Source organism: Ascaphus truei, chromosome 1 (genome assembly GCF_040206685.1).
Source record: "Ascaphus truei isolate aAscTru1 chromosome 1, aAscTru1.hap1, whole genome shotgun sequence".
Classification (NCBI taxonomy): domain Eukaryota; kingdom Metazoa; phylum Chordata; class Amphibia; order Anura; family Ascaphidae; genus Ascaphus; species Ascaphus truei.
The window spans coordinates 76,015,068-76,032,208 of record NC_134483.1 but is presented as its reverse complement, the minus strand read 5'-3'; the positions used below and the strand labels follow the sequence as shown (position 1 = coordinate 76,032,208).

Sequence of the window (17,141 nt, the reverse complement as noted above, 5' to 3'; positions counted from 1 at the left end):
GACAAACCATTTGCTTTAACTACCCTCACATGTGCTAATTAAGTTTGTTGTGCCAACCAGGTGACTTTCTAAATGTATATAAGTAAACTCCTAACAGCCATTGCTGCTAGCAGCCATGCTTTTAAGCAGATATGCTTTTAAGTATATATGTTTCAAGTATTTATGAAGTTTAAAAAGGAAGTTCAAAAAGAAGTGGAAAAGTGGACAACACCTACTGCTTCTGATTCCTGCTTTTGATCTACATTGGAAAGAGGATATCATCTATCTAAGACTGCACATCTCAACACTTAACTATTGCTGTGATGCCGCCTTTATTTTTTATATTTGCTGCAACCGCACTTATTCTCAAATTATGCACTTCCTTCCACCAGTCTCCTTATGTCTCTAACTCTATTCATATATCTCCATCTCTCCTTTCTTCCCCACTTCTCAGTTCACATGAACTCCTTTCTTACCTGCGTCCTCTGTCACCACACAGCTATACCCCCTGCACTAAAACACACCCCTACAAATCATCCTCACACATCCTCTTTCTATCCATGCTTCTCCTCCTTGCTTCTGGGGATATCTCTCCCAATCCTGGTCCCTGCCTTATTTCTACTTGCTCTCGTCCTCGCCTTCCACATGCAACTTCTACTCCTTCTGGTGTTAACCCCTCCAACCTCATACCCATCCCCTGCCACCCTCCCTCCTCTCTCCCTTTCTCCTGTGCCCTTTGGAATGCTCGCTCCCTTTCTAACAAGTTCCTCTCTGTGCATGACTTCTTTCTCTCTCACTCTCTGCTTCTCTTTGCTATAACTGAGACCTGGCTCACTCAGTCTGACTCTGCTCTGGAAGCTGCCCTCTCTTATGGTGGCCTTTCCTTCTCCCACACTCCGCGCCTTGATGGCAGGGGTGGAGGTGTGGGGCTCCTGCTCTCCTCTCTCTGCCGTTACCGAACCCTTCCTATTCCTCCCTCTCTTGCTTTTCCCTCCTTTGAGGCTCACACTGTCCAGATTTTCTCTCCTCTCCCTGTCCATGTGGCGGTCATCTATCGCCCACCTACCTCTACTCATCCCCCTTCTGCCTTTCTCTCTCACTTTGAATCCTGGCTCTCTTTCTTCCTCTCCTCAGACTCCCCTGTTCTACTCCTTGGGGACTTCAATTGCCACATTGATGACCCCTCTCTCCCTTGGGCTTCCCGCTTTCTTTCTCTAACCTCTTCTTTTGGCCTTCAACAGTGGACTGCAGCCAGCACCCACAAGGATGGCCACTACTTAGACCTGGTTTTCACTAAAAATTTCTCTCTCTCTGATTTCTCCATTTCCCCTTTTCCTCTCTCTGACCATCACCTCATCTCATTCTCTCTATCTCGCTTCTCAACTTCTCCACCTCCATCTACACCCCGGTTCTGCAGAAACCTGCGCTCTATTCACTTACCTGACTTTGAGTCCACGTTACACTCCTCCCTCTCCTCTCTCAGATCTGCTACAGACCCTGACAAACTGGTCAGGAACTACAACTCTGCCTTGTCCTCCTCTCTTGATCTACATGCCCCGCTTTCTCTCTGCCGCACTCGCCCTTTTAACCCTAGACCCTGGTTAAATTCCCACACGCGCATGCTGCGTTCCTCCACTCGTTCCTCTGAACGCCTCTGGAGGAAATCTCATACTCTCGCAGACTTCCTTCACTACAAATTTATGCTATCCTGTTTCAACTCTGCCCTCTCGCAAGCTAAACAAGCCTACTTTTCTTCACTAATCAACATGCACAAGTCTAACCCACGCCGACTGTTCTCTGTCTTTGATACTCTACTCAAACCACCCTCCGCTGCCTCTCCTTCCTCCATCTCCGCTCAGGACTTTGCTGACTATTTTAAGGAAAAGGTGGAATCCATACGTCAGAACATCCCCTCTGTTTCTTCCTCCCATCCTACACCTCTTCCTAACTCTCCTCCTGCCTTCCTTGACTCTTTTTCCACTGTCTCAGAGGAGGATGTGTCGCTGTTGATCGCCTCTTCTCCCTCTACCACTTGCCCTCTTGACCCCATTCCCTCCCATCTCCTAAAACCTCTTGCTCCTACTATAATCCCTACGCTCACGCACATTTTTAACTCCTCCCTCTGCTCTGGAACCTTTCCATCCTCCTTCAAACATGCAACAGTCATACCATTACTCAAAAACAGCAAGCTTGACCCTACCTGTCTTTCTAACTATCGGCCTGTCTCCCTCCTGCCTTTTGCCTCTAAACTCCTTGAACGTCTTGTATTCGCTCGCTTGCTCCATTTTCTCAACACCTATTCTCTCCTAGACCCTCTACAATCTGGCTTCCGTACTGCTCACTCCACGGAAACAGCCCTCACTAAAATAACTGACGACCTCCATGCTGCCAAAGACAGAGGTCATTACACTCTGCTCATATTACTCGACCTCTCTGCAGCATTTGACACCGTGGACCACCCTCTTCTCCTTCATATTCTCCATACTCTTGGTATTCGGAACAAAGCTCTATCCTGGATCTCATCCTACCTCTCCCATCGTACTTTCAGTGTCTCTTCTGCTAATACCTCCTCCTCCTCTATTGATCTCTCTGTGGGGGTACCCCAGGGCTCTGTCCTGGGACCTCTTCTCTTTTCTCTGTACACACTCTCTCTAGGTGACCTAATAACATCTTTTGGGTTTAATTATCACCTCTATGCTGACGACACACAAATATATTTCTCAACACCCGACCTTACACCTACTGTACAAACCAAAGTTTCTGAATGTCTCTCTGCTATATCATCCTGGATGGCCCTCCGCCGCCTTAAACTCAACATGGCTAAAACAGAGCTCCTCATACTTCCTCCCAAACCTGGCCCTACTACCTCCTTCCACATTACTGTTGGAACTACGATTATTCACCCAGTAGCCCAAGCACGCTGCCTAGGGGTCACACTCGACTCCTCTCTCACATTTGCCCCTCACATTCAAAACATTTCTAAAACCTGTCGCTTTTTCCTCCGCAATATAACAAAGATACGCCCTTTCCTCTGTTGCTCGACTGCTAAAACTCTGACTCAGGCCCTCATTCTCTCCCGTCTTGATTACTGTAACCTCCTGCTGTCCGGCCTTCCTGCCTCTCACCTGTCTCCCCTACAATCTATCCTTAACGCTGCTGCCAGAATCACTCTACTCTTTCCTAGATCTGTCTCAGCATCTCCCCTCATGAAATCCCTCTCCTGGCTTCCGATCAAATCCCGCATCTCACACTCCATTCTTCTCCTCACTTTTAAAGCTTTACACTCTTCTGCTCCTCCTTACATCTCAGCCCTAATTTCTCGTTATGCACCATCCAGACTCTTGCGTTCTTCTCAAGGATGTCTTCTTTCTACCCCCTTTGTATCTAAAGCCCTCTCCCGCCTTAAACCTTTTTCATTGACTGCCCCTCACCTCTGGAATGCCCTTCCCCTCAGTACCCGACTAGCACCCTCTCTATCCACCTTTAAGACCCACCTTAAGACACACTTGCTTAAAGAAGCATATGAATAGGACTGTGGCTATTCTGAACACATGGCACATAAAGCTTGGCCCCCTGCAGACGCACTTACCAGAACTCCCTCCTACTGTCTCTGTACGTTCTCCCTACCTACCAATTAGACTGTAAGCTCCTCGGAGCAGGGACTCCTCTTCCTTAATGTCTAAAGCACTTATTCCCATGATCTGTTATTTATATTATCTGTTATTTATTGGATTACCACATGTATTACTGCTGTGAAGCGCTATGTACATTAATGGCGCTATATAAATAAAGACATACAATACAATACAATACAGAAACACATCCCACACACACAACAAACGAGAGGAGGAAAGCCCACAGAGAGAGAGATCCACATACTGTACTTACCAGGCTCTTAAAACGCAACCGGATAACAGACAGCCGGGAGGCCCTTTCCCACAACTTTCGCGTATCCTTGGTGTATTACACACACCTCACAATTGTTTCACCCTTAACAGGCCTGCAACGCAACTAAATGTAATTTTGAGACAAAAGCACCATCGCAGTGCTGGCAATAATATTGGCCTAAGTGACTATGTTGGACACTGGGACTAATATAAGAGACAATAGCGCAGTGACATATAGTTTATTTTTTTGGGGGGGGTGGGGTTCTTAAAATAGTAATGGCCGCAAGGTTAAAGTTGCCATGGGATCATAAAGCACTGGTTAAATTTCATTCGTGAAGTATGGGATGCAGGGGGGGTGGAGAATGATCTGGGGTGCAGGGGGGAATTTATGTGGGGTGCAGGGAGGGGAGACCGCAGCTATGAAGGAGGGGGGGGGGAACGGAGCTGTGAAGAGGGGGGAGTAGGTGTGAAGGGAGGGGAGTAACCCACCTGTCAAGGGGGGGTAAATCCCAAAAAACGCTGGGTATATCAGCTACTGGGATCATAAAGCACTGGTTAAATTTCATTCGTGAAGTAATAGTGGGTAAAAAAAAAAAGTGACAAAAACCCTCCACTGTACAGCAAATTCATGTCATTTAACGTAATTGTCATTCATGCAATTGCTTATTGGACCGACCAGGAAGTGCCTTTATGAGTTGGAGCATAAGCAAACTTTGAATGTCTTATTCTGCATATGGCGAGCCTGGGGAACATCTTCTACATTGTCCAAGTGAGACTGTGCCACAAAAAGCTTTCTGTAGTTGTGTTTCCTTCACAGGGAAGGTTTCTAAAAATCTGTGTCCCCTACAGTTATGTAAATATCCTGTCCTGCATTTAATTTGAAAGAAAAATCAGGCATTCGACACACTCATGGCAAATTGACTCCATAAAGATACATATAGACTCCACCCTGCCCAGCTAAGGATAGCAGGTTTTATGCGTTCGCACTCACTTCAAGATATCGGCTATAAAAAGTGGCTTAGAAAATGGCTGCAATTTAATCAAAACACACCATACGAAAAGTACAGAGGCTACTCCTGTATAGCGGCAGTTATTTGTAGTGTCCCAGAGCAGGGAGCCATGAATACAAATATTTATGCGCCATTTTCACCAGAATTGATCAGAAACAGTTTAAAAGTTGGTTAGTGTTGTGCACGTTACCCAGGACCTAAGCGGCAGTGGATATTCACAGTTGAGTGCAAATAGCCGCACGGCTATTCGCACTCAGTAGAAAATAAAATGGAAAAAAATAAACATCCCAGCCAGGAATTGAACCCTGGTCCACTCTGCTAATGGCCTGGAGCATAACCACTGAGCTATAAGACTTTATGATGCGTTTCTAGTGAATAAAGGCATAGAAACCTACTGACATTACAGTGTTCATAACAGCTCGGCTATTCGCACTCAGTTAAGTTGAGTGCAAATAGCCGCACGGCTATTCGCACTCAGTAGGAAATAAAATGGGAAAAAAAAGACAGAACACTCCCCTATTGACATTCTATACCCCCTGCATCTGTAATCAGCGCGGCTTTAGGCTGAGTCCCCAGTCAGCACTGTGACACGCGCCCCGCGGGGGGGGGGCGGCGCATGCACAGCGCTAGTCCGCGATCTGCGGTCTGAGGGGAGAGAGAAAGTTTGTGACGGGAGGGGGTGTGGCGGTAGGTTTGCGGGGGCGTGGCCATGACGTCCCGCGGCTGGTTCGCCCTCATTGGCTGAACCGCCGCCGGGGGCGTGGCCACGCCTCCGTCACAAATGCCAATCTCAAACTCTCAAAGCCTGAGATGGAGCGTGGCGTGCTGGCACACGAGCGCTGCGCCCTGCTCGGCCGTGCAATTTGTGGCTAGGTGCACGCTCATCTGGGGGCGCGGCCACAACGGCACTGAGCTGGTTCGCCCTCATTAGGTGAACCGCTTACGTGACGCGCTTGGAGGCGGCAAATTCAATTTTGCTTGCTCTGCAAGCGTCTCAAGCCCCGATGCTCACCCTGGCCAGACACATAAGGCCTCGGCCAGGGTTCCTGCTAGCGTGCGGAGGCGCGCTGAGGCTCAGGGAAAGCGGGTGCTTTCCCTGGCCTTAGACAGCGCGCCATCCGGGGGTGCGTCGGGGGCGTGTCGGCGGGCGGGCCAGTGACGTCACGGAGCTGGTTCGCCCTCATTCGGCGAACCGCTCACGTGACCGGACCTGCGCGCCGGCAAGCGGGGAAATGTAAAATTTCCCTAAGACCTACGCTTCCACAAGCGCGCAGAAGCGTAGGCGGGCCCCTACTGAAGCCGCTCTCATTGCGACTGTAGGGGCTCAGTGCCGAGCGGAAGCGCGCCTCCGCCCGCAAGCACTAAACATGGACGCGGCCTTATGCATAATGATGTATACCAATTATAAACTGGGTTACGATATATATGTGCTGTACACCATTGATCTTAATCAGGGCCGCCAACAGCGGGGGAAAAAGGGTACTGGCGTCCCTGGCCCCATGGGTTACGCGCGGCCGGGCGCCTGTTATTTTTTTTAATTAAGAAATCACTGCAAAAAAAAAATCACGTTGTCTACCTGTGGTAGCGCCGGAAGTAGTCTGGGTTAAGCTTCCGGCACGCCGGCGTCAGAGGGAGCCCCATTTCGCGTGGGACCTGCATTGCGAGACAGGTGCTTCATGGCCGGTGTCAACTCCTCTGATCCCCCCCAGAGGGGGCGGTGGCGGTGCAGCGGGGGGCCCGGTGGCTGGTCACAGCAGTTGCCGCCAGCCCCGCTGCAGGGATCACGCCACTGCTCAAGCGCGCACCAGTGTCCTGCGGGGGTGGGGCTGATGCTGACCCGATGGGGGGGGGGGGGGGTCAGAGCAGTTGACACCGGCCATGAAGCACCTGTCTTGCGATGCAGGTCCCACGTGAAACAACATGTTTAGTGCTTGCGGGAGGAGGCGCGCTTCCGCTTGGCACTGAGTCCCTACAGCCGCAATGGGAGCGGCTTTAGTAGGGGCCCGCCTACGCTTCTGCGCGCTTGTGGAAGCGTAGGTCTTAGGGAAATTTTACATTTCCCCGCTTGCCGGCTCGCAGGTCCGGTCACGTGAGCGGTTCGCCGAATGAGGGCGAACCAGCTCCGTGACGTCACTGGCCCGCCCGCCGACGCACCCCCGGACGGCGCGCTGTCTAAGGCCAGGGAAAGCACCCGCTTTCTCTGAGCCTCAGCGCGCCTCCGCACGCTAGCAGGAACCCTGGCCGAGGCCTTATGTGTCTGGCCAGGGTGAGCATCGGGGCTTGAGACGCTTGCAGAGCAAGCAAAATTGAATTTGCCGCCTCCAAGCGCGTCACGTAAGCGGTTCACCTAATGAGAGCGAACCAGCTCAGTGCCGTTGTGGCCGCGCCCCCAGATGAGCGTGCACCTAGCCACAAATTGCATGGCCAAGCAAGGCGCAGCGCTCGTGTGCCAGCACGCCACGCTCCCTCTCAGGCTTTGAGAGTTTGAGATTGGCATTTGTGACGGAGGCGTGGCCACGCCCCCGCTGGCGGGTCAGCCAATGAGGGCGAACCAGCCGCGGGACGTGATGGCCATGCCCCCGCAAACCTACCGCAACACCCCCTCCCGTCACAAACTTTCTCTCTCCCCTCAGACCGCAGATCGTGGACTAGCGCTGTGCATGCGCCGCCCCCCCCCGCCGGGCGCGTGTCACAGTGCTGACTGGGGACTCAGCCTAAAGCCGCGCTGATTACAGATGCAGGGGGTATAGAATGTCAATAGGGGAGTGTTCTGTCTTTTTTTTTTTCATTTTATTTCCTACTGAGTGCGAATAGCCGTGCGGCTATGAACACTGTAACGTCAGTAGGTTTCTATGCCTTTATTCACTAGAAACACATCATAAAGTCTTATAGCTCAGTGGTTATGCTCCAGGCCATTAGCAGAGTGGACCAGGGTTCGATTCCTGGCTGGGATGTTTATTTTTTTCCATTTTATTTTCTACTGAGTGCGAATAGCCGTGCGGCTATTTGCACTCAACTCTGAATATCCACTGCCAAAATTAAGCACCCAAGTCTCATAATATTTGCATGGTTTTAGCCATAGTGCATTATCCACAATGCCGTTGATGGGAATATGGGGTATAGTCAGGGTTGCCACCACTACGGATTTCGGTTACATATCTCCAGGCTTTGATTTTAAATCCTTGGACGAAACAGATTTTGTATATTTTTTTAGTCACAAAAATACTTTGAGTATCTACACCAGGGGCACAAACCGGGGGATGGGGCAGCGGCAGGAGAAGAGGATGGAGGACCACCAGAGCTGCACAGGCGACAGGAGTAGGATGGCGGGAGCAAACTTGAAGCAGGGTGGCAGAGGACGGCCGGTTAGGAGCGTGCCGCGGCAGTCCAACCCAGAAGTCTTTACCAATTTCCAGTGTCTGACGCTGCTACAGCGTGCTCCTCCCCGGTCGTCATCGTCCTCTGCCACTTTGCTTAAAGTTTGCTCCGCCCTCTTCTTCCGCCGCCCTCCTCCACTCCTGTGGTCCTCCTCTCCTACTGAAGCCAGGTAGGCATTGTTGAGGGGGTGACCGGAGGAGGGGGGGGAGGGGGCAAAAAAGGAGATGAGGGGAGGGGGGGGGGGTGTGAGAGAGATGAGGAGGGGGGCCCCCTCTAATTCTTTGTGTAAATATAATAACGAAGATTCACTTAGGTCCTTTGTGGGGTAATGTACCTGAACCAGTTAGATTGTAAGTTCTGCAGGGCAGGTACGTCCCAATTTCTTGTTTAACACACTTGTGTAACTTTGATAATGCAGACAGTACAGGGAGATAATACACATTCTGTAAAGTGCTACGTACATTGGTGGTGCAATAAAAACATATCTATTAATGAGCAGCACCTCATTAGAATAGAGTTGTGTGCAGAACTTGCTTAACCCTTTGCAATAACTCATACAAATTTTAATAAACTTTTTTTTATTTTCATTTTCTTCTGCTCTGACAGTGAAAGTGTTAAAAACATGAATTCATTTCCCCCCCCCCCTTCCCCAACCCATGAAGCTAACAAGAATTGGCAAGTGTTTGATTAGTGTTTTATTAACAACTAGCTGAGAGACCCGGCGTTGCCCGGGATGTAATGTTCCCGTTCCTCTCTCTCCTCCCCCCTCTCTCTGTTTGTCCCCATTCACATCAATCCAGTCCCCCCCCTCCCTCCCTCCTTTACAGCTTCATGTAGGTGCGTGTGTGCGTCAGTCACTGTGTGTTTGCTCGCGCGTCAGTGAGTCTGAGGCAGAAACACAAACACACACAGACTGACGCACACACAGTCAGTGTGTGCCTCAGTCAGTGTGTGCGTGCGTCAGTCAGGCAATTGTGTGCGCGTCAGTCAGTGTGTGCTGTGCGTGCGGCAGTCAGTCAGTGTGTGCGCGCGGGGCGTCAAAGGCAGGGGGGGGCGTCAAAGGCAGGGGGGGGCGTCAAAGGGAGGGGGGGGGCGTCAAAGGGAGGGGGGGGGGCGTCAAAGGGAGGGGGGGGGGGCGTCAAAGGGAGGGGGGGGGCGTCAAAGGGAGGGGGGGGGCGTCAAAGGGAGGGGGGGGGGGCGTCAAAGGGAAGGGGGGGGCGTCAAAGGGAGGGGGGGGGGGCGTCAAAGGGAGGGGGGGGGCGTCAAAGGAGGGGGGGGGCGTCAAAGGGAGGGGGGGGGGCGTCAAGGGGAGGGGGGGGCGTCAAAGGGAGGGGGGGGGGCGTCAAAGGGAGGGGGGGGGGCGTCAAAGGAGGGGGGGGGGGCGTCAAAGGGAGGGGGGGGGGCGTCAAAGGGAGGGGGGGGGGCGTCAAAGGGAGGGGGGGGCGTCAAAGGGAGGGGGGGGGGCGTCAAAGGGAGGGGGGGGGGCGTCAAAGGGAGGGGGGGGGCGTCAAAGGGAGGGGGGGCGTCAAAGGGAGGGGGGGGGGCGTCAAAGGGAGGGGGGGGCGTCAAAGGGAGGGGGGGGCGTCAAAGGGAGGGGGGGGCGTCAAAGGGAGGGGGGGGGCGTCAAAGGGAGGGGGGGGGCGTCAAAGGGAGGGGGGGCGTCAAAGGGAGGGGGGGGCGTCAAAGGGAGGGGGGGGGCGTCAAAGGGAGGGGGGGGGGCGTCAAAGGGAGGGGGGGGCGTCAAAGGGGAGGGGGGGCGTCAAAGGGAGGGGGGGGGCGTCAAAGGGAGGGGGGGGGGCGTCAAAGGGAGGGGGGGGCGTCAAAGGGAGGGGGGGGGGCGTCAAAGGGAGGGGGGGGGCGTCAAAGGGAGGGGGGGGCGTCAAAGGGAGGGGGGGGGCGTCAAAGGGAGGGGGGGGGCGTCAAAGGGAGAGGGGGGGGCGTCAAAGGGAGGGGGGGGGGGCGTCAAAGGGAGGGGGGGGGGCGTCAAAGGGAGAGGGGGGGGCGTCAAAGGGAGGGGGGGGGTTGCGTCAAAGGGAGGGGGGGGGTTGCGTCAAAGGGAGGGGGGGGTCAAAGGGAGGGGGGGGGCGTCAAAGGGAGGGGGGGGGGGCGTCAAAGGGAGGGGGGGGGGGCGTCAAAGGAGGGGGGGGGGCGTCAAAGGGAGGGGGGGGGCGTCAAAGGGAGGGGGGGGCGTCAAAGGGAGGGGGGGGGGGCGTCAAAGGGAGGGGGGGGGGGGCGTCAAAGGGAGGGGGGGGGCGCCTCAAAGGCATGGATTCCTCCCCCTGCATTTCCTGCAGTGGACAGGAGGGGGGGGGCAGTGGACAGGAGGGGGGGGCAGTGGACAGGAGGGGGGGGGGCAGTGGACAGGAGGGGGGGGGGGGCAGTGGACAGGAGGGGGGGGGGCAGTGGACAGGAGGGGGGGGCAGTGGACAGGAGGGGGGGGCAGTGGACAGGAGGGGGGCAGTGGACAGGAGGGAGGGGGCAGTGGACAGGAGGGAGGGGGCAGTGGACAGGAGGGGGGGCAGTGGACAGGAGGGGGGGGGCAGTGGACAGGAGGGGGGGGGCAGTGGACAGGAGGGGGGGGGCAGTGGACAGGAGGGGGGGGGGCAGTGGACAGGAGGGGGGGGGGCAGTGGACAGGAGGGGGGGGGGGGCAGTGGACAGTGAAGGGGGGGGGGGCAGTGGACAGGAGGGGGGGGGCATTGGGACAGGAGGGGGGGGGCAGTGGACAGGAGGGGGGGGCAGTGGACAGGAGGGGGGGGCAGTGGACAGGAGGGGGGGGCAGTGGACAGGAGGGGGGGGGCAGTGGACAGGAGGGGGGGCAGTGGACAGGAGGGGGGGGCAGTGGACAGGAGGGGGGGCAGTGGACAGGAGGGGGGGCAGTGGACAGGAGGGGGGGCAGGGACAGGAGGGGGGGGCAGTGGACAGGAGGGGGGGGCAGTGGACAGGAGGGGGGGGCAGTGGACAGGAGGGGGGGGCAGTGGACAGGAGGGGGGGGGCAGTGGACAGGAGGGGGGGCAGTGGACAGGAGGGGGGGGGCAGTGGACAGGAGGGGGGACGCAGTGGACAGGAGGGGGGGGCAGTGGATAGGAGGGGGGGGCAGTGGACAGTGAGACACACACACACACACACTCACACCTCAGTTGATGCGCCCTTTCTCAGTTCCGTTTGGCGCCGGAGGTGGGGAGCGACACCTACCTGTACTTCCGGGCGCCGCCACCGTCTGACTCGGCGCCGCGAGGGAGGAAGGGGGTCCGCCATCTTACGCGCCGCGTGGCAGCTGCGGGAAGCGAGGTGATTTGGAGCGGGGAGGGGGGAGAGTGATTTGGAGCGGGGAGAGGTGATTTGGAGCGGGGAGAGGTGATTTGGAGCGGGGAGAGGTGATTTGGAGCGGTGAGGGGGAGAGGTGATGCCGCTGGGGAGGGGAAGAGGTGATGCCGTTGGGGAGGGGGAAGAGGTGATGCCGCTGGGGAGGGGGAAGAGGTGATGCCGCTGGGAGGGGGAAGAGGTGATGCCGCTGGGGAGGGGGAAGAGGTGATGCCGCTGGGGAGGGGGAAGAGGTGATGCCGCTGGGGAGGGGGAAGAGGTGATGCCGCTGGGGAGGGGGAAGAGGTGATGCCGCTGGGGAGGGGGAAGAGTGATGCCGCTGGGGGAGGGGGAAAAGGTGATTTGGAGAGGGGAGAGAGGGGGGGGGGGTGTGTGTGTGTGTGTGTGTGTGTGTGTGTGTGTGTGTGTGTGTGTGTGTGTTATTTATTTTTTTGGACCTTTGGCCCGTCACTCCGCCTCAGGCCAATGAGAGGTGTGGGGGGCGGGCCAAGGGGGTGGTGTGAGTGTGTGAGGCCAATGAGAGGTGTGCGGGGGCGGGCGGGCCAAGGGACCAATGAGATTGCCGCTAGGGACACCGGACATCCAGCAGGCAGGCATGCATGCATGCATGCAGGCAGGCAAACATACAGTGCTTTCACTAATATAGTATAAGATGCTGCCCCCTTCTGTCTGAAATCAGAGAAAGGGAGAGATCCCTAAATATTGCACACAGACCCCCTGTATATAGCATATGTCTGCTAAAAACAGTTGGAGTAAAAGTTAACCCAAGTGCCAATATTATGCCCTGAGGTGTATGCGGGTGTAGTCTCCCACACTTGACCCAGAATTCAAAGGAGATCTCTTTGGGGCTAACAGATAGTAAACTAGGGTCAGAGTCCGTCTATCTAATTGCAATCCCCAGTAATGTGTGAGGGAGGACCCTGCAAGGCCCTGCAGCTGGCCCCACTCTAGCTATATTAGATGTTGAAGTAAACTAAATAGCTACATGAAATTAGTCAAGGTTTAAAATATAAGTTCTGGGTATTAAAACGGAGGTACTGGAATGCTCTGATGGGCCATCCATACAAAGCACAACTATTCCCCCCCCCCCCCCTCTTCCCGTAACTTCTAGGTCTGGGTCACGCTGCAGTGACATTACAATACCGACGTGCAATTCGCTCATCAGTGCATCTTCGATGGAGTAATCCACCCCCCTGAGAACCTCAGAGCATAATATTGGCACATGGAGACAACTTTTACTCTCTTCTCAACTGGACAAATTTATATGGGGCCGTTGAGAGGTTTGCCGGGGGGCTTTAGTCATGACCTGGGCTTGGCCGATTTGTGGAGGGGTGGGAGGGGAAGGGGGAATCTAAATAGGTACATATGCAATTTATATAAACAAACATGTGTAGCCATGCTGTAAAATGGCTAACAGTCATCTCTCCTACTGACAGTAAGGCCTGGTAAGTTGTGGGCATGCCAGTAGTAATCATGGAGGTTTGCCCTCACACCCTGGTGAGGTGCCCTATGTGAGGATGGGAGTGGCTACATACTCTGGGTCCACCCTTAGTGACATCAGAGATGTGCCCGCCCCCTGACGATATAAGGCACAGCACTGTTCAAAAGTAGAGGTTCGGTTCTGCAATGTTATGCAAGGAGTAAAAGTAGTTGGTGTAGTTAGACACTGAAAAGTGATGAGACTGTGACCAGGGACCTGGCACAGGAAAGACATCCCTGCGGGGATAGGGAATCCCCAAATCAAAGACAGAGACATACCTTTCATAGGGAAGCAGCTGAATCATTATGTGTGGCTAGAAGATCACTGTGAGGGGCAGTTAGCCCACAACCGTCAATAAAGATGTTCCTGATTAAAGATACTCTCATGTGTAAGTGTGGAGTCATTACACCGAGAGGGGCACCACGGAGGAGTTCCTCAACAGGACCATCCCCAAGCGACAGCAGGGATCCTGATGAGGTGGAGGCGCTGCACTGGATATAGGTAGGACTCAGCACACTACCTCAGCTGCCTGTCTGGGTTGGCAAATCCCCACACACCATCATTCGGGAGACTCAGGAGTCCTGTTGCCAACAGGTGCACCACCAGACATCACACTGTAATGGGGACTGGTTAGACCACAGGGGCCAATATGAGATTGGGTGGGTCAGGCCAGTCCAGAAAACCCGTTACACATGGGTTCATGTTTATGAATGGGACCCCTCGCAACGTTAATTCTCCAGTGCCGTGACCGCGGGTGGCAGTTTGTTTAGTCCTGTTTACTATTTAAGTACAACAAATATAAAAGCATAGGAAACAAATCCATGCACTGTTGAGTCTACTATGCTGTATACGCAAATCTCAATATAAAACAAGAATCCACCCTAGGAGAGAAGATCCTCAAAACTGAGCAATCACGATGGAGAATATTCTATACCAATGTATATATAAAAAATATAAAGTCGTCAAAATACAGAGCACCTCTAACACCATAGAGGTGGTCTATGTATAAAGCGTGCCGATAAATTATAAAACCGGCCTGCAGATGAATAGCAAGTTGTGTATAATACCAAACTTTACTTAGTACATCCTTATGTATTGTACGAACACAATGCAGTGTTTTTCAAAACGGATTCCTAGGACCCCTTGGGTTCCCAGAGCATCCCTCAAGGGTTCCCTGCAATTTTCAGGTGATTTGAAAATTATATCATATACTGTATATAAGAATTTACAATGCATCCGATCTCAGATGCGCTATTAGAGAAGGTTGGGGTTCCTCATTATTTCACAATATAACCAGGGCTGGTGTGATGGCGGTGCCGTCGCATCAAGCCCCATGCTTAGAGAGGCCTCGTGCTCTCCCCCACAACAATTAAACTGATTGCCGGGGAGAGCGCAAGTCCTCTGTAAGTCTCTTACTTTTTCCAGCGGCATCTCGTCATGAAGGGTCCCGTCATCGTGGCTCGTCGGCGTTGCCATTTGACGTTGTGGAGCCATGATGACGGGACGCTGAGGAGATGCCGCTGGAGAAGGTAAGAGCCAAGGCCCTGCACAGAGCCCCTCAAACATGCTCGTCTGCCCCGAATATAAATTATAGGGTACCTTAACCAAAAACAAGGTTGAACACCGCTGACAGTCGCTCTGTTGACACTTCATCAGCCAACCATTTCTGTAATTGATGAACGGTGCATTTGAATAACGGTAAAAGAAGAGAACGTGAATCAATTGATCTTGATAATTCATGTACTTTTTAATTGGGTATCAAATCGTGACATTTCTGTACACATAATTTTACATGACGCACTTACCAAAGTATGTCACGAATTATAGGCAAGTTAATGAATTTAACGCATCACCCACTTATTTTATTTGGAAAAGTCTTTATACATAGTCCGCATATTAAAAGACCAAAAACCTTCGCAAACGCCAATATAAAGTGTAAGGACTGCTGAGAATATTAAAGCAACAATCTAAAAAAAAAAAAAGAAAAAAAAATAGGTTTAAACTGGATTATTTTGGGCTGCAGGGACCTCCCAACCACCCCCAAGCTTACAAGATACTAACTAGTGAAGTTACCTGTATTATTTTCTGGTTTTTGAAAGGGGATTATAATGGCTGTCCAAAAGGAGGACAAAACAGTTGCCTTTGAGGCTTCCAATTGGCCAGCATGATCTGGTGGCCATTTTGTTTCCCCTACAGGAAGAGCTTAAAAAAATAAAATGGGGGGGGGGGGGGCAGGGGCATTGGCATTGGCATTAACTATTGCAGAGGGCCCTTCTGGCAGCAATAGGGTTAAGTACATAGCCGAAGATGAACAAATCTGAAACCAAATGTTAGTAACGTATACTAAAATGTAACCACAAAGTAACAAACGAATTTAATTATAATACTGTATATATTTGATTTCTTATATAATGCTGACAATTTACACAGCGCTGTACCAACAATTTTGTAGTCACAATGAGTCCCTGTGCATAGAGCTTACAATCTAATTTGTTTTTGTCCCTGAGGCACAGGGAGATAGTGATTTACCAAAAGTAACAAGGAGCAGAATGAAATAGCTTAAATGATTGCTTTATTATTTAGAGGCCCCAAAAGCAACCTTTTGTAAATAATGTAACAATCTAACCATACTAAAAGCAAAGATTTCACATTCTTAGGGTCTGGAGGAGTGTTTATCAATCAAATGTTGTTTTCCTTAATCCCACACTGTCCATATCAGACAAAGATACTGTAAGCAGCAGGAAGGGGGGGGGGCGGGGGGAGAGATGTTAAGGGTTGTGTCTGTGCAAACTCTTTTTGAACAGTGATCCCCGCAAACACCAAATGAGATGCAAGTTATTCAGATCACTGCGGGCACACTGGGCAGCCCTAATTTTGTACCGATCTTGCTTTGCCATGTAGGTGTGTGTGCTGCAAACTTTTCAAAATAGTTTGCGAACATGTGAAACGAGCCAATTTAGCAAACTTTTTTTGCAAAAAAAAAAAAACAGAAAGCTTCACCTCCCTAAAAATTGGACGGTGACATTGTCGGTTGTCAAATAGTGAAATGAATTGGCGCAAAAAAAAAAATTAAACAGAAATTGGATTTTTTTGTACAAATTTTTTTTCCTTTTAGCAAATTTAGAATATTTACAAAAAAAATTGAAATGTGTAAATAATATAGTTACATAAGGACTATACAGGTTAAAATGCACTTGAGCTTAACAGCAAATAAAAATACGCTGTACGTGGAGTGGGTGTGTCACTTTTGACTCCCAATAACTTACTTTGTGTACCTGATCTTAATAAGAGAATGCGTGGTGCAGAGGTGCGTGTGTGTGTTGAGAGGTGTGTGTGTGTGTGTGTGTGTGTGTGTGTGTGTGTGTGTGTGTGTGTGTGTGTGTGTGTGTGTGTGTGTGTGTTGAGAGAGGTGTGTGTGTGTTGAGAGAGGTGTGTGTGTGTGTGTGTGTGTTGAGAGAGGTGTGTGTGTGTTGAGAGGGGTGTGTGTTGAGAGGGGTGTGTGTGTGTGTGTTGAGAGGGGTGTGTGGGAGGGGTGTGTGTGTGTGTGGGGGGGGGGGGGGTGTAGAGAGGGGTGTGTGTCACTGCGCACATACACAGACGGCTCTTCTTACCTGTCCACGTTTTCTGCTCAGGGACATAATAGTATTTATTTCCAAACTGGTCATTGCCGACATGCTGCCTCACAGTCCCCAGCATCCTCTGCAGGAAGGAGCGCCACTTGTCCATGTCACGGGGTGGCAAAAACAACAACAGGAACGAGTGAGGTTAGCCAGCAGCAGGAACTACAGTAACATGCAACGTAAAAGGCCTACTGAGCAGCAGCTGCCTTGCAAGCAGATAAGGTTAACAGGGACAGTAAGTCACACCCCAGCACTTCATTGGCTCAGCATTAGTTGTGCTTTACAATCTGAAACCTGTTTAAACCCCTCCCCCTGATGTCTGCGGACCTGCCCCTCCATGCCAGAGACTGCTCACCGGCTGCTGCAGTGAAGATGAGCAGGGTGTATTGGAAAAAGCTGAGAGTTTAAAAGGGACATTGACTATTACCTGTCTGTTGTTGTTTTCTAATAAATGCAGCAGTTCT

The 17,141-nt window shown here is 52.2% G+C and overlaps 1 protein-coding gene across 3 annotated transcripts in view; it reads right to left on the bottom strand.

Annotated features, from left to right (window-relative positions):
• NDUFAF2 (NADH:ubiquinone oxidoreductase complex assembly factor 2) overlaps nucleotides 1–16,941 on the bottom strand; it is a 118,718-nt gene extending 101,777 nt beyond the window's left edge. Inside the window, exon 1 of one of the 3 annotated variants that reach the window (XM_075589746.1) lies at nucleotides 16,669–16,941. In XM_075589746.1, coding sequence (XP_075445861.1) covers nucleotides 16,669–16,783 — 115 coding nt within the window. In that variant the 5' untranslated portion in view covers nucleotides 16,784–16,941. The remainder of the gene's footprint in view (nucleotides 1–16,668) is intronic. The other 2 variants (XM_075589738.1, XM_075589729.1) reach the window with 2 other exon arrangements.
• Between the last annotated feature and the right edge of the window lie 200 nt (nucleotides 16,942–17,141).